The following is a 16869-nucleotide window of genomic DNA, read 5'->3' as shown; positions in this document are numbered from 1 at the left end:
TTGGCGGAGATGAAAAGTATTTCTCGCTTTGTTCCTTTTACCTTTTTCTGCAACTGCTTATTTTCCCTATAATTACCACTTGTTGTTATTGCTTCCTTTTTCATAATGATGCAAACTTGTAATTTCTTACTGCTTTGAAATGTTATTCTGCATGTCAGCATGCTTATGCTTCAGTGCTGTTTTACCTAAACAGGACAAATAACACATTGATGGAAGAGGGAAATCATACATACATGAAGTCTATGATGAATCAGTTGAATCATGTAGATGTAGTTTGTAATTTCAAGAAACTGGCTTCTTGAAGTGTTCTTTTTAAAAGCAGTAAAATCTACCTTGGTAATTTAGGATGTGAACTGTGTGCGCATGAGACTGTCTTGACAATGCTTTGTGAGACCTTACTTTTAGAATAGCTTTTCTTTTGTAGATAAGTGATGCTTTATTTTAATTTCACTCTAAAATTCATGTATGAGGTATTGATTTGTTAACAATCACAAAATGTATGTGTTCAGCTAAATCCTGAATTAATTTAATCCTTGTTTGTGGTATTGTTATGTTGAAGTAAAAATAGTATTATTATCACAGGACAAAATTTCATCATACTTAAAAAATGCATACCTGTTTAAATCTGTTGGTTGCAGCTGCTTTTTTATTAGTGTGATCTAAATGCAGATGGCAGGTTGAAAGCTGTGGTCTTCTGAGCTCCACTGCTATTAGATTTATCTATTAACTTGAGAAGTGTGTACTAATGAGACACTGCTGGTGTAAATAGCCTTAGGGTTATTAAAAACATTGTGTAGATACTCTAAGATGTATTGCTGGAGAAACTGATGTAATTTGACCCTGGTTTGAGAAGTTAATTCAAGCCTTGTTGGTTAGATATTGGAGAATCAATCTAATTTCATATGCATATTTTCACAGGTCAGAGCAAGCAACTTGTCAGCAACACTAATGGTATTGAGAATCCGGGAGTAGAAAAGTATTTTGATTTGATGACTATTTTTGTAACTTTCTGAAGTTGTCAGAAACTCCAGATTAAGGCATATAATGTCAGGGAATATCAGTGGCATTAGTTAGAGAGCAAATGTAATTTAAGAAATTGCATGTACTTCTACTGAGCTAGAACTCTGGACATAGACTACCATGTAGAATATGTAAGAAAATTGGTTCTCTTGTAATGCACTTCCAATATGACTCCTTTCATTGCTGATATGTTGATTTTCCTTTCACATTAGAAAATGGATACCATGAAGTCTAAAACCCAGTTTGTAAGTGCTGTGTTTTGTTAATACAGAAGCAAATTGTGTCATTACTGGTTTGGAGAAAACACTTCCTTTAATGCAGAGCAGTTCTAGTATTTGGGAAGCGTTATGTATACGTGAGAAAGAGACGTAAATAAATGCACTATAATCAGCAAAGTTAAATGTTAATCAAATGTCCTTTTTCTTTTTTTTGTTTGCACTCTTATGTGTGTGTTAATCTGTTTCCAAGAAAATAAACACTGAGATTCTTTAATGAACTATCTTAACCAAAGAGGAGTGGAAGAGCATATCTTAATTTGTACAAATTACACTTGGTTTTTCCAGGTTTTTGTTTTAGAAATAGTAATTTATAAGTCAAATCCTAATTGGCTTAATTAGTGTATATGAATGCAGCTTTTAAATCTGAAAAGCAATGAAGCTGTTAATTTATTTGCAATTAAGATAAATGTAACTTTTGACAGATATATTGAACAGAGTCAACCTCAGCTCACCACGAAGGGGGATACAGAATGGTGCACCCAGTAGAGGTACTTTATTGTCCTAATATGGTAATAAAAACCAAAAAAATCCACAACACTTAAGAAACATTTGAATGCAAAATTATGTAAAGGTAACTTTGGGATCCTTTGCAACAGGTACAGTCACTACATTCAAGTCTGAGAGTCAGCATTACGTGACGCCTGCCTCCAGCCCTGGTGCTATGCCTGCTCCGTCGGTCTTTCAGACTGTACCCAGACCTGCGACTGGCTCAGTGGCAGTTCAGCCACTGTCTGTAGCAGTGAATGCTTCAGGAACTGCACTAGCACTGCAGAGACCAGTTGCTGGATGTTTGTCAACACAGCAGATGCCTGGGTCAAGTTCTGGAGTAACTCAGCCTGTTTGCAGACCTGTAACCATTCCAGTGACAACACAGCCGGCAGCAAGAAATATCACAGTTCCTATAGTGGCTCAACCTGTATCCAGGCCAGAGACTCCTGCAACAGGACAGCCCATAATACTTAATCAGGTAAGTCTTTATTCACTTGAAATGTAAGAGGTATGATTACTGTTAAATTAATAAGGAACATACTGATGCAGTCTAGGTTTTTAAAGATCTGGACTAGATTATAGACTAGCATTATGTAAACTGTAAAGATTCTAGGATCAAAACCTTGCACTGGTAAATTAAAAAATATATTTGGAATTACTGATCTCAAGATGACTCAAAGATGATGGTTTTAGTAAGAATAGAATGCCATTAAATGAAAATCCTAGACCATAGAGAAATTAGTACTGCTTAGATTCGTTATGTTCTGTGGAGAAATGATGCAAATTCATTCTCTAAATTTTGCAGATTTCTTTGCTTAGAGATGGATCTTCTGTATTGATAAATTGATTTCATTTTTAAATAGCTTGCATTTAGTGTGTAAAGCAACTTTGTGGGTTTTCCACCTGTTTTTTACAGTGCCTTTCTTGGGATTTTTGCTTAAGAGAATGCTGTAGTTGTAGTTCCTTAGTGGGTTTTGCTTTCTCATTCATATGGCACATGAATGAAAACATTGTGAAACCATAATATAGTAAAGAGATTTAAGCAACCACAAGTTGCACGATCAGCAGGTGAAACCATTTGGCAGCGTACATATTTTGCTTGAAAACCTAAGGGAATTGTGCACATAGGTAGGTCATGTATGATAGACCTTTCTGGGTTGCCACAGGACCCCAGAATGTTGTCATGAGAGAGTTGAGTTAGATGCTGGTGGTGTTGCCTTATCTGTTGGACATAAGTGAGAGAGAAAGAATGAGGATTAAAATTCCATATTTGTATGAGGTAAACTGTGATGCAATACCTTTACTGAAAATCATTTATGCTGAAACTGTTCAGACAATATGCCTATAATATTAGCTACTACTGTCAGGTTAAAATGAAGCCTCACAGTAGGCACTATCTGCATTGTCCACGCAAATACACATACCTGAGATGGTTTCAGCTGTTAGACTTCTGGTGTAAATACAAATCATGCAACCTAATGGATTCTTCATTTGTTGAACAGAGCAATCAGTCTAAATGAAAAGAGTTAATTAGGCCATTAAAATATGAGGATTGTAACTGGGTGTTCTTAAGACTTCTGGCTAAATAGTTGCTGTTGAGAGGCTGTATTTTAAGAAAAACAAAACAATGCAATGTAATCATTGCCTATCAACTGGCTAGCTGAATCTTTGGCAAATTCAGTAGGAAACAACTCATGCTTTCCAATTTTGAGTCTTCAGCAGTTGATTGACAGTTTGCAGAGAGAAATTTTGGATGTGTCTGGTGAAGTGGGCTAGCTAAATTAGTCTGTCACTGTTAAGAAGGCCTAAGAAATTATATAATTAAAAGTCCAGGTATCAGTATGACATCTAGATTGCTTCTTTAGTCCTCTTAGATCTATCTTTATAAAGCAGGGCAGGTTAATACAGAAAGGTCTGCTACTTTACATGATGTAGACACATATTTCAAGTCTGAATTTTCTTAAAAGTTTACTTATGCTGTAGTATGCCTTATGAAATCCTTTAAAGGTGTGCTAGTATGTCCTGCAGAATCTTCCCTGCAAAAGAAGTGCTTGCTTCACACACACATGCTCATGTTTTTGTTCTAGCAGACAGAGTTGGTTGGGACTTCTACAGTGTTTTTATGAGAAAACCTCAGAGTAAGCAGACCTAGGAAAGCCGAACTTTTCCACAGGGTATATGTAGGCTGGATGTAACTCATCGAGACAGTGATTTCCTCTAAAGAAGGCATGCACACAGCACTTCTTTTTGTGAGAGTTCTTTCTCATTTGTTGAGTTTATTTGTCACAGATGAGGTTAGTTAAGTATTTGTAGTGTTACTTCATCAAAATCTGCAGGTTGTTTTTCCATGGCAGAGTAGAGGAGTAGCTAATTGAAGAGGTTGCAGCCTGAAATAGGATATGGCAAAGATTCTCTAAGCATATATTAATCAGTTCTGTCTATTCCAGGTTACACTGACACACTTTAGAAAGTAATGCCTCTTTTTCTGGGATATCCAGTGCATACAGATTTTGTATTCCACTGTTGAAATTGTCTTATATGGTTTCTTTACAGTGTTCACATTTTGTTTGTGGTTTTCATGAGCTCTTAATTTTTTTAAGCTGTGCTAAATGTAACATCCCGTTCTTTGGATGTTAAGAAATTCTTGAGGACCTTTAGGAAGAGTTTTCTCTTTGGGTTTTTTTTTTTTCCTTGCTTAAGACATGAATCTTCCATCTCTTCAGCTTAATTTTTCTAGATTCAGAACTGTATTTTCAGTTTCAGCTTTGTCTAGAATTTGTTTTCTTCTTTTTATTGTTCTTGCCACTTGATTATGTTACACTTTTTATGGAGGAAGAAGCTTGTTTGATGTCCATCTCTTTTGGAGAGGTGCTATAGTTTAGCTTCTTGGGCAAGATTCTGTGATTTTTAATCACTCCTGCCACATGGTCATTTGCTGTTCTTAGTGTCGTGTGTGTGTATTTTGGCTCACGTCCTTGATTTGAATTGTCTTCATTCAAGAGCTCCTTAGAGTTCTTTGGATCTAAGGATCTCATCCCCTCCCCATCTAGTGTTTATTTCACTTGGAGCTGCTGTTTTATAGTGATGATTTTCTGCCTTTGGCTTTCTGTGACATTTTTGTTAATGTGGGTCCTGTTTCTTCCCAACTTGATTCTTCCTAAGTGGCAAAGGCTTCAAATAAGTTTTTCTGGGAAGTGTTTGACATTTGGATCTTCAGCTTCCAGGTGCTGAAACTTACCTTAGAAAATACCATGTTGTGAAGATCACTGTGAGGTATGGCTAGACACTGACAGGACCCCTTTTTAGCTGAACATCCTTCAGAGTGCCTTTGCATTCTAAATGCAGTGCAATATTTTTTAATCTCAGGATGTCAAAAGCTTTTATTCTGTGGGAATTGGTTGCTTTTCATCACCTACTGGGTTGAAACACATATCTGCTCAATTTCTCAACAGGTCTATAATTTGCCTCTTGTCAATGTTTGGTATTCCAGTTTAATCATTGAAATACCCCTTTCCGATCACAAGCTTGATTTGCTGACTTCCTAAGTAAGTCAGTCTGGCTTTTGTGTTACTCTACTACATGCTATGTGCTAACTGCTGTGCAGTTCCAGCAATTCATACAGTTTACAGCAATTCTAGTTCAGAGCTACTGCTGTGTTTCATAGCATAGGACTGTCCTCTTCTTTAAGAAAAATCTGTCCTTAGCAGTGAAGATGTTCTATAATGCAGTGCTCAGAATGCTCTCCACTAAACCACAACCAATTCTGTTCCACTTACTTAATAGGCACTTTCCTCAGTCAGTGTGATTGAGGTTTCAGTTGTTCCTAGGTAATTTTGGGAGTACAAAGGTCCAGTACTCTGTATTGTAATTTTTCAGGGTGGTTTTGGTTACCAATTACCATATAGGTTTCCACAGTTAGAAATTCTAGGATGCAGAGTATGAGCCCAATATTTTCACTAGTCCCTTAGAAAACTAAGAGGAGTGGTGTGTTAACTTCTCTTTACTTGAGCCCTAGGAAATTAACTTGTAAAGATGTAGGGTTTTACCTTTCTGCATGTGAGAGTACCTGTACACATTAGTTTGATTTATTTATTTATTTTTTCCTCAATGTGGTAAAGCTGCCTTGTTTTGTTTTTTTTTTTTAATGTTGTTGTTTCCTAAAGCATTGGACATTACTGGGGGCTTTGTATGTAAAATGACAGAGCCAAATTACATGAAAATAATACTTGTCAACAGAAAAGATCTTTTTGAAAATTAGGAGATGGAGTTTTCAGCAAGTCTGTTTTTACTTTTTTTTACTTGCTGGATATGTTTAGTATATACTGGGGAGATGTACCCATGCCATCAAAATACCCAGACTGTGATCTTGATGAAAATTAAAATGTCAGCAGGACATAAAAACAGAGAAACTACAAATTAGTAAGAGGTGCAAAGTTTCTGTGTAGCTGTTGTATTGCTCACAGTTCAAGTATAAATGGTGTGCACAGGGCTCTGCACTCAGAGCCACAGGTTTGTCCCCTGAGCTTTAGTTGTGCTTGAGGTGTGGCCTGCAGGCTGAACTGCTTTGCTTCTCCTTTCACTGACTCTTCTGAAACTATTTGGACTACAGTAACACCTGCTCTATTGTGACTGCAGCTTACATAGCTGTTACTCATAGTGAATACAGCACAGAAATGTAGTAAAGATTTCCAGAGCTACTCCTGAACATCTGTCTTTATTTGGTTAGAGTGGATTAGGTCACTCACCAGAAGAATGGCTCTTTATTATCATTAAGGTCCTGAAGGGTCTTCATTTAAGGAGATGTACAATTAAAAGGCAGGATGGGGAGGGAGCAGCATTTTCCTTTTTGTTCAAATCTTTTCTGGTGTTTAGGGGTCCTAAAACAAGTCCTAAGCAGGTGATCATTAGCTGTTTATCTACTTGTGCTCCTTTAGATTTCTTTCCATTAAGTTTGGTTAGTGATAGTTAAAGATGTGATAACTTCCACAGGGTTGTTTTCAAATAAGTAGCACAATTGAGAATGGAAAGCATTTTGTGAGATTCATCTTTTTCTCTTGGATATACTGATGATGAAATTTCTGTATGTGTATTGGGTAATTTTTTTTTTCATTTGTTTATTTACTTTAGGAAAATAGCACTACTTTTGTCAGTTTTTTGTTTCACAGTACAACTTGATGAAGTGTAACCATTTCAATTGTTTCAGAGTTGAAATTGCCAGTGTTTTTCCATTTCTACCTTAGTGTTAAAATTAAACCTAACTCTATTATATTTTTTCTTAACTGTTTATTGCTATTCCTGAAAATATTTCATATTTCAGATTGTGCTGGGATGAATGGCCTATTAAAATGTGACCAGTATAGATGAATCTTGGAAAGTGTTTCTCCTACCTCACCATCTAACTTAGAATATTTGTAAAGAGAACTAAATTCCATGTTTCTTTTTCCTCCAAATGTTACCTGTTGAGTGACCAGTGGAAGTGTTTAGTTTTTACAATTCTCAGTGCTGGAGACAAGAAATGTGGACTATTTAATTTTGTAGGTTAAATGTACTAAAGGGCAAACCTTTTAAACGGAAGGATAAAATACCTGTACTTGGAAATGCACAAAACTTAATTTAACAAGGTGCTGGGAAACATGAACCAATTTTTAGGTTAGCTGGGCTTTGAAAAGAGGGTTTGATTATATTCTTTTCAGAAATCCTCACAGAATTACTATACTTAAAAGAAAAAAACACTAACGATATCAGGAATGAGTGCCCTTCCCAGTCAAGATGCTATAGATATATATTACTTTCATTAAAGCTTGAGCACTTAGAAGAATTTGGTCTTAATATCATCTTGCTTTGAGAAGCTTCTGCCTGCTGCAAGTCTGTGCTACATTTGAGTTCTGGTTTTTGATGTTTTAAAATGCAGCTAGATGTTATGCAAAAGTAACAGGCAAATTCCTGAGTTTAGGTTGAAGAAAAGAAGTATTTGGTTTTTGTGAAAAACAATCAAGTAGAATTTCAAACATCAGATTTTTTGAACAAAAGCAGTTATAATTAGCAATTCAAACAGATTAGTGATATTTCATTGAATGGACTTTCCCAGGTACTAGGATTGTTTTTTACTATTCTGAATACACAGCTATGAGGAATTAACAGACACTGATGAGAATTGCAACCTTATTAAAATGTCAGAAGAAACTATTTTGGGGAGATTGTAATGAACTTGATTTTCAGCTGAGTACTTCTGAGTACTTTTAAGCAATCATATGTTTTTGAAATGAACCCTTTGAAGCCTGCAAGTAAAAAAATATTAAACCTCAAATTTCTTTTTCCTCTTGAAATTATCTTATTAGGATTATATTATGGATTCTCCACCAGATGCACCAGATAATACATCTGGTATACTGTTTGGTGTGAGACAGAACTCGGCAGTTCCACAGTACCAGACTGGGCCAGCAGTGAATGTAACAGGTGGGTATAATGGTAGTAGTTGATAAGAGAAAGAAACAACCTAATGTCGTTTAAACTGTAGTGCAGATTTTTGGGTTATAACTTTAAATAGGATTTCTAGAATATATAGTTACTTTTTTGAATATTCTCTGGAATATTCTAGCTACTGTTTTGTTCCCCCAGTACATAACACTGTATAATGTTTAATGAAATAAACTTTGGAGTCTTGTGTTGTCAGACTTTGCTTTTCATTGTATTAGACTGGCTATAAAATCAACTGATGTTATCTTGTAATGCTCATTTAGATGGGAAAAAGCATTGCCAAATCCACTGTATCTTTATGGACAGGTAAAGGTTTGTTTTCAGTATATTCATCACTCTTTGGCCAGTGGGAATAGGGAAGACTGTTAGCAAGAGAGGGGCTGACAGCAGTACCTGGAGAACTGAGTCTGCTGGATGGATTCCCTGTGATGATGATCTTAGTTTTCTGATTGCTATATGGAGTAGTTGGAGTAGATGGGGTCAAAAGGATCATTCCTGAAAAGGTGGGGAAGGGAAGAGAGTATGTAGTTTGACAACAAAAAAAAAATGCTTTTCAGCTAACTAAACTGCATTTCAGCAGTAAATATTTAACCTACTTTAAAAGGAGCCAAAAAACTCCTTTTTCACTGTGTGTGTGTCACAGCAGATGAAGCAGATTTGAAACGTGCAGTGTATTCAGTCTTAAGAAAGCTATAAGCTGGTACTTCCCTCGTCCTCTTTGAAGGACTGTACTTTTGTATTAACTGACCAGAATCCCATTATTCTGTCTATAAGTAATGGGTGACAATCTCTTCTGATTCTTCCCTGAGATAACAGGTTATGTACAGTCAATGGCCTGACTGATCATGCTAAGAACTTACATAAGACAGAGGGATAACTGGTTTGCTCAGCTTCATGTGATGATTTTGCATTTTTAGGTTAGGTATTCACTCCAGATATGTATCAATGAAGGTTTAGTAATGTATTTTCTTGCTCGTGTGCAACTATTCTGTTGGTATCCTTCTTGTCTTGAGTTAAATAGCTTTTTGTTAAGTAAGGAAATGGTTTGTTTTTTGAAAATGGTTCAGTATTCCAGCCCTTGTTCTCCAAAGAACAGGTATTAAAGTTCAATTTTTTGTGAGCTTGGTTTTTTTAACTTTGGAGACATGCTTGCTTGCTTAAAAATTACTCATATTAGTCTCTCACTTAGAAAAAATTAAATGCTTAAGAATTGCAATTCAAAGCATTTTAAATGTGTCATACTCAGTTCATTTATTTCTGTAAGGTGGCAATAGGATTTGAAAGTTAGAATAAAAGTTTTATTTTTGTGGGTTGAAACATGAATATTTTTATGACACAGAAGGCAAATTTAAGGTACATTTCACTTTTCAAGGAGGAAGTGTCTGTGTTTTGTGGCTTGGCTTGTAATATGCCATTGTTCACGGCATACATGAACATTCATTTTCATGTATGCCAGAGACTACTTGCCTGTGTTGGTGCTATGCTTCCCTAATTCATACGCAGCACTGTGGGCACAAGACATTCTGGAATATGGTATTTGAAAGCATGATCCTTTTGGGAACTGGCCTTTGATACTCTGCAGGATAATTTAACTTTATCATTAAAGACATTTTTTTAGCTCGGAATAAGACAAATATTTCTGAGGTCTGAACAGAGAACTGACTGTCTGTTAATGGATACTAACCAAGCATCTTGTTAGCCTGCTAAATAGGTGGTGGTGTTTGGGTAGACAACATTGGTAATTCTTACCTCCAGGATGGCACTGGAGATGTATGTAAAATGTAGCTTTCTGAGAATATTGTGAAGACATTCTCCCACAAACTTCACCCACATGGAGGAACAAGAAATTGCTGTAACCAAAAGATGTGTTGTGTGGAGTTGACTGGACTGCATCCATGAGTTCATGGCTCCAGATTTATGGGAGGTGTTGATGAGGGACAATGCACTAGAAGCCTGAAGCAATTCGACTTTCATGTGCCTATTCTGTAATCACAGTGCATTTGGTACTTTTGTTCTAGGTTACTATTTCTGATGTCTTTTCCCATCATTTATAAGGTCATGCCCAACCAGCACAGATATACAGAGCATGGTGGTGTGTGTTTACAAACCTGTTGGCAAGGTGAAACTGCAGGCATTGCACTTTGCTGCTTCTTGCCACCATGGATGTTGTACACAGGAATATTGTGTGTATGAGCATAGCCAACTATTGGGTAATAGCTACAGAAGTATTCACTAATAGCACAAGGTGACCACACAACAATTGTTTGGCCGCTGCTTTTGCTGGCTGTCCAGAGTACTTGGAGTCCCTGTGGCCTGCTGTGTAGAGGATTGGACAAACTAGTCTGGAATGTGGGTGATTTAAGGAATTCCTGTGTCCACACTCCAGCTGAGAGAGGCACTTTCGTGATAAGAGGTGTCAATCTGATTTATACCAGCAAGATTTTAAATAATACTTGGAATTGATGTGATTAGTTTTCAAAATAGGCCTAATTGTTTTTTAAGTGAACAAACAACAGGATTCTCCTGTTGTGTGTATTCTCCTAGTATTATTACAATTCTTCTGAAAGAGAGAATTTACTAAATCAGAGTTGTATAAACTCAGACTACTCACCTTTATACATAGAGAAGAGTCTTCAAAATTTTTATCACAGATGTGTCAAGCTTTTAAAATTGGAATTATAAATTATTTTGAGAACATATGAAAGCAGTCCTTGTTTCCAAATTTGGTTTTTTACAGTCCAATAAAATACTCCATTGAAGATCCTTGTAAAATCAGTCAGACCTTCTGTCTTCTCTCTGGCTCTCATTGCACGGCTACACATAGTTAAATAGACAGCAGCAGTTCCTGGTGTAGGTTGATGCTGGATACTCAGATAATCTCAGTGATAGAGAAGAAAGCTGAGGTCATACTGACTCTACAGAAGGCTTTGCTGAGCAAGACATATGTCAATGTAAGCAGCTCATGTACCTAGCAGGGTGAGTATACGTAAATTAAAGCCCCTTAGGAAGTAGTAGCATCTAATTAATAACCTTGTAAGATCATTTTGTGAATGTGCGAATGAATGAACATTAGGCAAACAGTGCATAGAGTCAGACATTTGAGCTTAATGTGTTGATTTATGTCAGAAAGAAGGAAAGGTGTCCTACAAAGGAGAATGTTAGGATGTTGAAGTATCTGTATATCAAGTGAATTATGTGTTCCCATGTATGAGGCACAGTGTGGCAAATTCTCCAAGATGTTCACAAGCATTCCCTGCTGGGAGTCTGCCTATGTGCATTGAGTGGGGAGACTCTCCAGACAGTTTGCTAAGTTTAGATAGTTCCCACTGAGTAAACACAACCAGGGGTTCTAGAGGGCTGTTTTGTTTCTTCTCAGAAGTTTGATAATTTTATGTGACACAAGCTATCTACTTGTTGAGCTTCTTGCTACAATCTGAGAAATCATTGGGGGAGCTATACCATTGGGTGGGAGGTATACCAGAATATCCTTAGATTAGATCATTGTGTCCAGAACTGAAGCCCTTGACATAGTTTATTATAGTCTTAAGACTATTCGCAGTTTTGATTGTGAGAGGTTTACAAGACCTGTGTTGGCACTTCAGGCTTCTTGGTTTTTAGCTGTGTTTTTCAGGTCTGCTTGAGGACTGATCTCTGCCTTGGGTTTATATCGTCAAGGGTAATTTTACTGTGACAGAGACAAGGGCATATGGGCATGCTAATCAGCCACTGAACCTCCCAATTTCCAAGTTGTTGTGGGATTTTTGGGATGTGTTTTTGGTGGTTTTTTGTTGTTATTATGGGTTGGTTTTGTTTGTTTAATGGGTTTTTTTTTGTTTTGGTGGTTTTTTTGGTGATTTTCTTCAGAAGAAATACTGCAAACAATAAGGACATGTAGCATCCTTTCAGAAGGGAGCAGATAGATGTGCTATGCTTACTCATTAAAAGTTACAACAGTGTTTTCATTTTGCATGCCAACTGAAGTTTACAGAGTTAAATAACAAACTAAAATAGCATTAACACAGAGCCAGAAAAAAAGGTGAGGTGTTTTTCATCCGAAGGGCAGAGCTTGTTCCAAATAGTGGGCATTGTAGAACCCAGCTTAACTTTATTACTGTGAACTCACCTTGTCTCAGATTAGAGTGGGTCAAGATGTGAAAAGTAGGCCAAATAAATTCAGGTGGACATAGTATGATTTCCTGGGGTTTCAGAGGTGGGTCTGTATCTCTTTGCGTTTCTTGCTTCACTGGCCTTTGCCTTCAGTCTGAGTTGGATATTGTTCTCTTAACTTCTGTATGGCTTATTAGTTTAGGAAAATCTTAGCTGCTTTGTGTGGACTCTGAAGTGCAGGCATCACTAAGGTGTTCTAATTACTCTGGGGAAAATATGAGATTCTTTGATTTCAAGTAGATTTAAATGAGACTGGTTTTGTATGTAAACCTCCTGCTACTTCTGAAAGCAACAGTGTAACTCCAGAACAGGCCAAGCCTAATGAGGTCGAAGCAACTCATCTGTTTTGCCTACAGCTAACTGTCCAACAGTAACACCATCACAAAAAGTGGCTTCGTGAGGTAGGAAGATGGAATGGTGTAGCTGCCAGTCCAGGCCTCTATGTCAAGGAAAAAGCTAACACGTGCAGTGTTTCACTTGGTTGGTATTTTTAATGCTCTAAGGCAGTGTAAGTAAATAACTGTTCTTATGCCATAGAATAAAAACAGTTATTCTGTGTAAGGATTTATATACCTTTACAAATCGATTTACCTGAGGTTATTACCTATTCAAATTTTAGACCTTTATTGTTTAGTAGGTAGGTTTGAATTCTGTAAAGCAATAATTAGTCATTTAAAGAGAGAGGATAAAAATAAATGTCCCTGACCTCATTCTCTTAGTTCAGATTTTCTATGTCAAAGAAGCAGGTAGGGGGTTGAAATTTCAAAACACAACAAAACCAGAAAATCAAGATGGAAAGAATTCTTAACTTTATTCTATGACTGCTGAATTTATGAACTAATTCTGATAGATGAAGGAAAAAAATAATTTTAGCAATGCCTGGCAAGGCAGTAAGGACTTAGATTGTAGAATTCCCATCCTTGGAGATATTCAGAAGTTGGCTGGACATGGCTCTGAGCATAAGATTGGACTTGCTTTGAGAGGGAGGTTGCACAAAACCTAAGGTCCAACCTAAATTATTTTGCGATTATGTACTTTGACTAAATATTGCAAAGTGTATGTTGCAATTTTCCCCCCTTTTGTTTTTCAGCAGTGTTTCTGATACAGTGAGAAATAGTAGTGGGAGGGGAAAAGGCCCATTTCCAAGAGAGAATGTGTTTGGAAAGATCTTTCCCTCCCTGCAAGAAGAGAGGTAGTCTAGCTGTTTCTCACAGTATTAACAAGGTGGATTTTTCTCCTGAGCCAAAAGGTGGTTTCTAGTGATTGCAATAGGCAAGATTTAGTCTTTGAGACATTTCCGAGACATCCTCATTCCTATAATGTTAAAATGATTGTTTGGAATAATTTCAGATTTGGGGGGTTTTTTGCATGTCTTATTTAGAGCTCATTTGCTCTTTCCAGCAACCAGGAGGAAGTGGCTATAACATGAATATTGCAGCAAAAAAATTTCCTCCACCCTGTTTTGGGTGAAATAGATATTGTGCTGCAGCCTATAACAAAGAAAAGATAACTGAAGTAACTTACTAAAAAGAATTGGGTCATATTCACTGAGAGCCTTACTTTGCTGAGTTTGTCTCTAAGCTGTCCCATGCTGGCATAAAGATTTCTAATCTGTCACAGAATCCAGTCCTGAAGCACTGCAGAACATGAGATTTTGCTGCAGAACTGGTTTTCTTCAACTCTGTTTGCACATCACTGGGATGTGTCAAAATGTTTTACCAACTGTAATAGTGAAGACATGCAGCACTGTGCTGTGATACATCTTTCACATGGCCATCGACTCATGTGAAGGATTTTCTGCTTAATAATGATTCTTAGAAAAACTGTTATCTTGAGGAAAATTACTGTCTACCTATGGTCTAGGCAGGACCATTTTTGTGTAAAAATGTATAATGCTGTTGCATGGTCATCTCTTAACTCATACACTTGCCTATTCCTTTGTATTTATATGTTTATTTTTATTACATTTTTTCATAGCCCTGGCAGGGAACAGTTGACTCTATTGCTGCCATGTTGTTTCCTGTGTTTAACTTCTAAACTAATTCCTTAGTATGGAGTGCTCCAGATCTGTGAATGACTTGAGAATGCAAGTTAATTGCATCTGGAAAAGTAGCTCTTTTTCTGATGTTTTTTGAGAGTTTGGAGAAAACTTGAAGCTTGGATTTATTTATTGTAGTTTAAACTAATGCAAAGCTTTAATACCTCTCTTTTGCTCAAAAGGTATTAATCATTTATGTTGATAAGAGAAGTAATTACTGAGAGTAATTATTAATTTAGAGGATTTATTCTCTAGATTCTCTGAAGACACCTTTGCTTAACAGAAATGCATTTGAATAGGCCTAGATTCCATCAATTCTCCAGAGAGAAGTAGCCTCATCATTAAGAACCAATTGGCAAAATTCCTTTCTAAAACCAGTTATCTGAACCGTGTTGTGATGATGATCAGGTCATGGCAGAAAACAGGCTTTGTGTTCATTTGAAAACTCAAGTTTGTCAAACAAAACCATCAAAAATCCATCCTACCCAGGGTGGGGTGGGCTCCTAGTGCACAGAAGGAATGCTTTGTCCCTATCATACTTCTTTCATGGCCTCACATGTTTTTTCCTTGTTTGTTGATATGATTTTGTAAACTCTGTGTATCAGTATATATCAAATAGAACAAACTCTAAGTCAGTTTGGGAAAAAGGAAGAGGAGTTAAAAGATGCTTGCAAAGCCTTGTTTATGGTTACTACAACTTCATTGATGATAATAGTTTCCATTCAAAATAGCGTGTTTTGGTAGAATAGTACTACTACTATTAAACTGAGTATTCTGCTTGTGAATTCTGAGTCTTTATATGTTTTAAATTTTACAGGGACAAATGCTGCATCCAGCACCATTAAAAATGGAGGACCTTTTCCACGAGCTTGTCCAAAGTGTAATATACATTTCAATCTTATGGATCCTCTAAAAAATCATATGAAGGTAAAATATTTTGGGGCTGGTAAGCATTAGAACAAACTTCTGTGTGCTTCTTTTTGTTTATGAAAGAGTGCCATATTTTGATATGAAGCTAGTTTGGCTTCTGTCTGTTATCGACCACACCCAAATGCTCCAAGTCTTGCAGTCACAGAGAGCAAGACAGGAGTAGGGGAACTCTAAATATTACTACATTTTGCCTCATTTTTCCAATGTGCTGAAGGTGTTTATGATAATAGGCAGCCAGGTGACCCACATTTGTGTAAGATTGCAGCTCACACAAGGATTTCAATGTAAACTTACCTTTTTATCTTGATACCTAATAGATAAAAAAGTTGTTATGCTAGGGGTAAGAATTTCGTTTGTTGTTCATATGTAAACACTGTGGTAAACAAAACTTTCAGAAATGGAGTATCACTTCATCTGATTATGAAACTATTTATTGCTGTTTCTGGAAACATTGTTTCCTGGAGAAGATTTATCATTTGGCAAAGATCCTCACAATTCTCAGGCATATGTATTCCATTTCAGGGCCAGAGAAATGGCTTTGCAGTCTATATACAATGTGAATATCTAAAACAAAAAAGAGTATCAACTACTGTGTAACAGAAATTTGTGAGGATCTGAGTTACTGTTCTCACAGATGGTTCTGATTTACAGGGTTATGATACCCTAAACAGTAGCTGCTGTCCTCTTTGGCTCTGAAACATAATTAAGAAATACAGATAACAGGGGGGGAAAATCCTAAGGGTTTTATCTTTTTCTAATCATTATTTGTACAGAATAGCTTTTGCCCTAGGTATATCAACTGAATGAAAGAACCATTGAAGAAGTGTTTTTACTTAGGATACTGAGTTACAATTCCACAGTAGGAAATTACTCCTTACAAATAGGCTTATAGAAAGTAGTCCTGCATGGTAAGAACAGGTGTTCAGGAGGAGAAAAAATTGTCCTCTGAAATATTCTAATTTTGTTCACTGTTGGAAACTTCATGGCATTTTCTTTATGAAGTACTTCATAATATGGCTGTTGTGCTAACCATTCATTGTGTATACTTTGACATAAAGAAGCTCGATGTCTGTTCTGTGACTCAGAATTCTGAATTTTTTAGTAATGCTGGAAATAAGTTTTGAAGGTTTCTGCGCTAAGAAATAAGGGATGAAACTTTCCATTAAGTTCTCAATAAACTTGGGCTTGTCAGCAAAATACTTGCATGAAAACTGCTTTTCTCATTCTTGTTATTAAATGAAAATGAAGTGGGATTTTTTTGCAAGAGTAAGGCAACACTAGTATTGTTTTCTTGATTAGATTTATCTTACATGAACCTGTGAAAATCTTCCTCTTCAATTTTATAATACATAATGTTTTGTTACTTTAATACTAGCTGAAGATCACTTTTCAAAACAATACGGCTAAGGTCAGTGCCTCAGAGAATTAAGCTTTGCATCTAACTGTAGTTAGAGCCTTCAGTTTTTAAAA

At 36.5% G+C, this 16869-nt stretch overlaps 1 protein-coding gene across 7 annotated transcripts in view; it reads left to right on the top strand.

The window, feature by feature from the left end:
• The window catches only part of ZNF280D (zinc finger protein 280D), a 48155-nt gene that overhangs the window by 7011 nt on the left and 24275 nt on the right, over positions 1-16869 (top strand). For 6 of the 7 annotated variants that reach the window (XM_085070711.1, XM_085070716.1, XM_085070713.1 and 3 more), the window contains exons 3-6: positions 1721-1786; positions 1895-2265; positions 8126-8243; positions 15287-15396. In XM_085070711.1, coding sequence (XP_084926837.1) covers positions 1721-1786; positions 1895-2265; positions 8126-8243; positions 15287-15396 — 665 coding nt within the window. The remainder of the gene's footprint in view (positions 1-1720; positions 1787-1894; positions 2266-8125; positions 8244-15286; positions 15397-16869) is intronic. The other variant, XM_085070715.1, reaches the window with a different exon arrangement.

This window comes from Lichenostomus cassidix, chromosome 10 (genome assembly GCF_008360975.1).
Source record: "Lichenostomus cassidix isolate B80296 chromosome 10, HeHo_3.0, whole genome shotgun sequence".
Classification (NCBI taxonomy): domain Eukaryota; kingdom Metazoa; phylum Chordata; class Aves; order Passeriformes; family Meliphagidae; genus Lichenostomus; species Lichenostomus cassidix.
This window is presented reverse-complemented; position numbering and strand designations above follow the sequence as displayed.